This window comes from Fusarium oxysporum, chromosome XI (genome assembly GCF_013085055.1).
Source record: "Fusarium oxysporum Fo47 chromosome XI, complete sequence".
NCBI classification, from domain to species: Eukaryota; Fungi; Ascomycota; class Sordariomycetes; order Hypocreales; family Nectriaceae; genus Fusarium; species Fusarium oxysporum.
Window position 1 is genome coordinate 334924 of NC_072850.1, and position 3034 is coordinate 337957.

Below are 3034 nucleotides of genomic sequence, written 5' to 3' on the forward strand. Positions count from 1 at the left end.
GGTTGTCAGGCGGCACTACTGCAGTTGGGGCAGATTAGCGACAGAAGAGAAGTAGACCTTTTTAATAATCTCCGCGGAACGGTTTGCATCCTTCGCTTCTAGAGGCTTATGTTGACTGGGACCTGAAACACTACTTATGGGAATACGCGTATACAAAGGGAGGGTCCTAGAAGTTTAATACTGCTAAGCCATCAGCAAGCGCCATAAAAAATGAAAAAGCAACGAAACGCCGTTTTCAGCTTCTCCACCCAAATCGGATTCAAATATCTACTGCACAAGCAGCTTTATCTTTCGCTGTTGCGACCAGAAGAGTAGCAATCGCTCTCAACATAGATATCGCAATCAGGGTGGTCATTAACTCAATTCAATCGCCCCTCCAGTGGCTTAAAGGAGCCGGCCTAACGAGCCAGATGGTAAGGCCAGCCTTATTCGCGCAGTTGCAGAACTGGCAAGATGTCGCAGTGGTCAGGGCGTGAAGCTTAAAACTGGTTCATTGCTGGCTTATACAAATATGTAGTACAACTATATAAGTATCACTCCATCCAGGTAACTGTCTTATAATAAAGAAACTCGTCCAATCCTTGAGAACCATTGAATCGACCAAATCCACTATCCTTTACACCCCCGTGAGGGAGAGAAGACTCATCATGCACCGTCATAGAGTTAATATGAACTGCCCCTGACTCCAAATCATTAGCTAGATCAAAGGCTGCCTTCAAATCCTTAGAGAAAATCGAAGCAGTCAAGCCGTATTCTATGTCGTTTGCTAAATCTAGCGCTTCACGGTGCGTCTGAAATATAAAAAGGGATACACTGGGGCCAAATGACTCTTATGAGTATATGTCCATGTTCTTCTTTACGTTACCGAGGACGACAGGTCTTATCTTAGTCTCCGTCTCATGGGCATATTCATCCCCAAAGATCTTAACCTGATATGCTCCTTTGGATATGGCATCTGAGATAAGGTCGCGATTACGACTGGCCGAGGCTGAAGTCACCACAGCAGGCGTATCATATGCGGTGCCAAAGTTCTTTCTTATGACATGGCTAAGGAGGTCCTGGAATTCAGACGCGATAGATTCGTGAACAATAATGCGTTCCGTGGACATGCAGATTTGGCCAGCCTGTTTACCTTATCAGTAAAGGTCGGTTTTGTCATATTTAGGAACCAAGAATCACTTACGTTAAGGAAAGCTCCTTGTACGCAGTGGCGAGCAGCTTGTTCCAGATCAGCGTCCTTGAGTACGATTGCACTGGCCTTTCCTCCAAGCTCCATCAAGATAGGCTTCAAGTGCTTCCCAGCAGTGGCCGAGATGATCCTCCCGACTCCAGTACTACCAGTAAAGTTGATCTTCTTGACAAGTAGGTGTGAAACAAGGCTGTCGATGGTGCTAGCCGCTTCAGCCGGTGAATGGAATAGTAAGTTTAAATAACCATCAGGCAGACCAGCCTCACGTAGGACGTCATAGATTGCCCAGTAACATCGAGGTATATATTCTGAGCCTTTCAAAATTGTCGTATTGCCAGTAGCTAGAGCAAAGAGGACTGATCGAAGGCCGAGGTTATAAGGCGCATTCCTTTGACCATCGTGCATTAGCAATGCCCCGTTACTATACCACGGAACCAAGTACTGAGGTCCTTCTTACCAAGGTGCTATTCTAAGCACGACTCCATACGGTTTTTTGTGTACCATAGCTTATATACCTTGGTAGATAGATTCCAGAGTAGCACCCGTTATAGCCCCAGCTATCCTACCAGCAGTATCTCGCAACCCTTCAATTGTGACTCTAAGGATAAAATCTTGGTAGAACTTATTGGCGCTGATCTCATGATGCATATATTCCCCCAGCTCGGCCCGTCGCCGATCCATTGTATCAGCGGCCTTGAGGAAGATATCCCGTCTGCTCGAAGCTTTCGTTTTAGACTAATCTTTGAAAGCACTATGGGCACTTTGGACAGCTTTTTGTATATGCTCATCCTTGGCACAGGAAAAGGACCATATTTCTTTATTGGTCAAAGGGCTGGTAACTGGAAAAGATTCGGAAGTGTGTACCTGCTGGCCATTGATGATAAGTGGCACTGAAAAGTTGGTACTAAGGCTTCTATGTCCTCTAGACAAGGGAAGGGCGCCTTGGTTGATATGACCCGTTCGTCTGATGAGTGATTTCAGCATACTAATGGTAGTGCGATGGTCTGAGGTTCTGATTTTACAACTTGGTTCACTATGAGCAGCTATATTAAGGTATTTATAGGACTCGACTTAAACACGGGCAAGTGTTTCAGTTTCGGAATATCCGCCTTCAGTGGGAAAGAAGACTCTCCGAGACGGAACATGCATCTACAACAGAAGGAAAGATTCTTTCAACATGGAGTCAATTGAAGCTGACTAGCATATTCGTTGCTCGATTGGTTGATGGCTTCTTAAGCTCGGGATGGAAGATACGTCTGACAAATCGTCGGTTGGCGCTATTTCTAGCTCCGGTCCTCGGAATAGTGGTTTCACCGGAACCAATTTAAAACTTCGGAACAGTGTCGTATTCCGTTCCCTCTTAGTTATTCCCTTTCCGTCTCCTCTTTTCCTACTTTCGGTCCTCCCACAGCAAACAACGGAATGGATTCATGCGGCACCAAAAGAACAAGAAACTCATTATCCATTATTACGAGCAAGTGACGAGCTCCATATACTGCTCGTGCATGTACCCCTTGGCGACGACGGAAAGGCAAATGCGACGGTCAATCGCCTATGGTCAGGCAAGGCAGCGTTACCGAGCAGGAGACGAGCGTGATCTATGAGAGCCCGAATTACAAAGGGAACACATGAATCGTGAGATCAGTCACGTTGACCGCAATGTCAAATCAAGCTGCCTAGCTTGTAAGGGGTGTCGGCAGGGAGAGATGGGGGCAAAAGCTCCGGAATGGAGCCCACTTACGGAGGTTAGCGACAATGAGAAGAGGAAGGGAAAGAGGAAGTTGCCTAAGCAGACTTGGTACGGCTGCCGAATCTGTGATGCAGCAATTCGTAACAACCGGAATT

General features: G+C 46.4%; 1 protein-coding gene across 1 annotated transcript; it reads right to left on the reverse strand.

Moving 5' to 3' along the window:
- Positions 1 to 473: 473 nt before the first annotated feature.
- FOBCDRAFT_233189 (aldehyde dehydrogenase) lies at positions 474 to 2204 on the reverse strand. Its single transcript, XM_059609920.1, has 6 exons — positions 1942 to 2204; positions 1732 to 1911; positions 1647 to 1695; positions 1184 to 1577; positions 861 to 1124; positions 474 to 827 (listed from the first exon to the last, which is right to left on the reverse strand). Exons 1-6 carry the CDS (start codon positions 2171 to 2173, stop codon positions 534 to 536), a joined length of 1413 nt encoding a protein of 470 aa, XP_059468032.1. The 5' UTR covers positions 2174 to 2204; the 3' UTR covers positions 474 to 533.
- Between the last annotated feature and the right edge of the window lie 830 nt (positions 2205 to 3034).

Coding starts and splice junctions, on each gene's coding strand:
- FOBCDRAFT_233189 (XM_059609920.1), bottom strand. CDS start 2,173: ATGCTGAAATCACTCATCAGACGAACGGGTCATATCAACCAAGGCGCC. Junction 1,696..1,731: donor GATAGCTGGGGCTATAACGG/GTGCTACTCTGG, acceptor AAGGTATATAAG/CTATGGTACACAAAAAACCG. Junction 1,578..1,646: donor GTGCTTAGAATAGCACCTTG/GTAAGAAGGACC, acceptor CGATGGTCAAAG/GAATGCGCCTTATAACCTCG.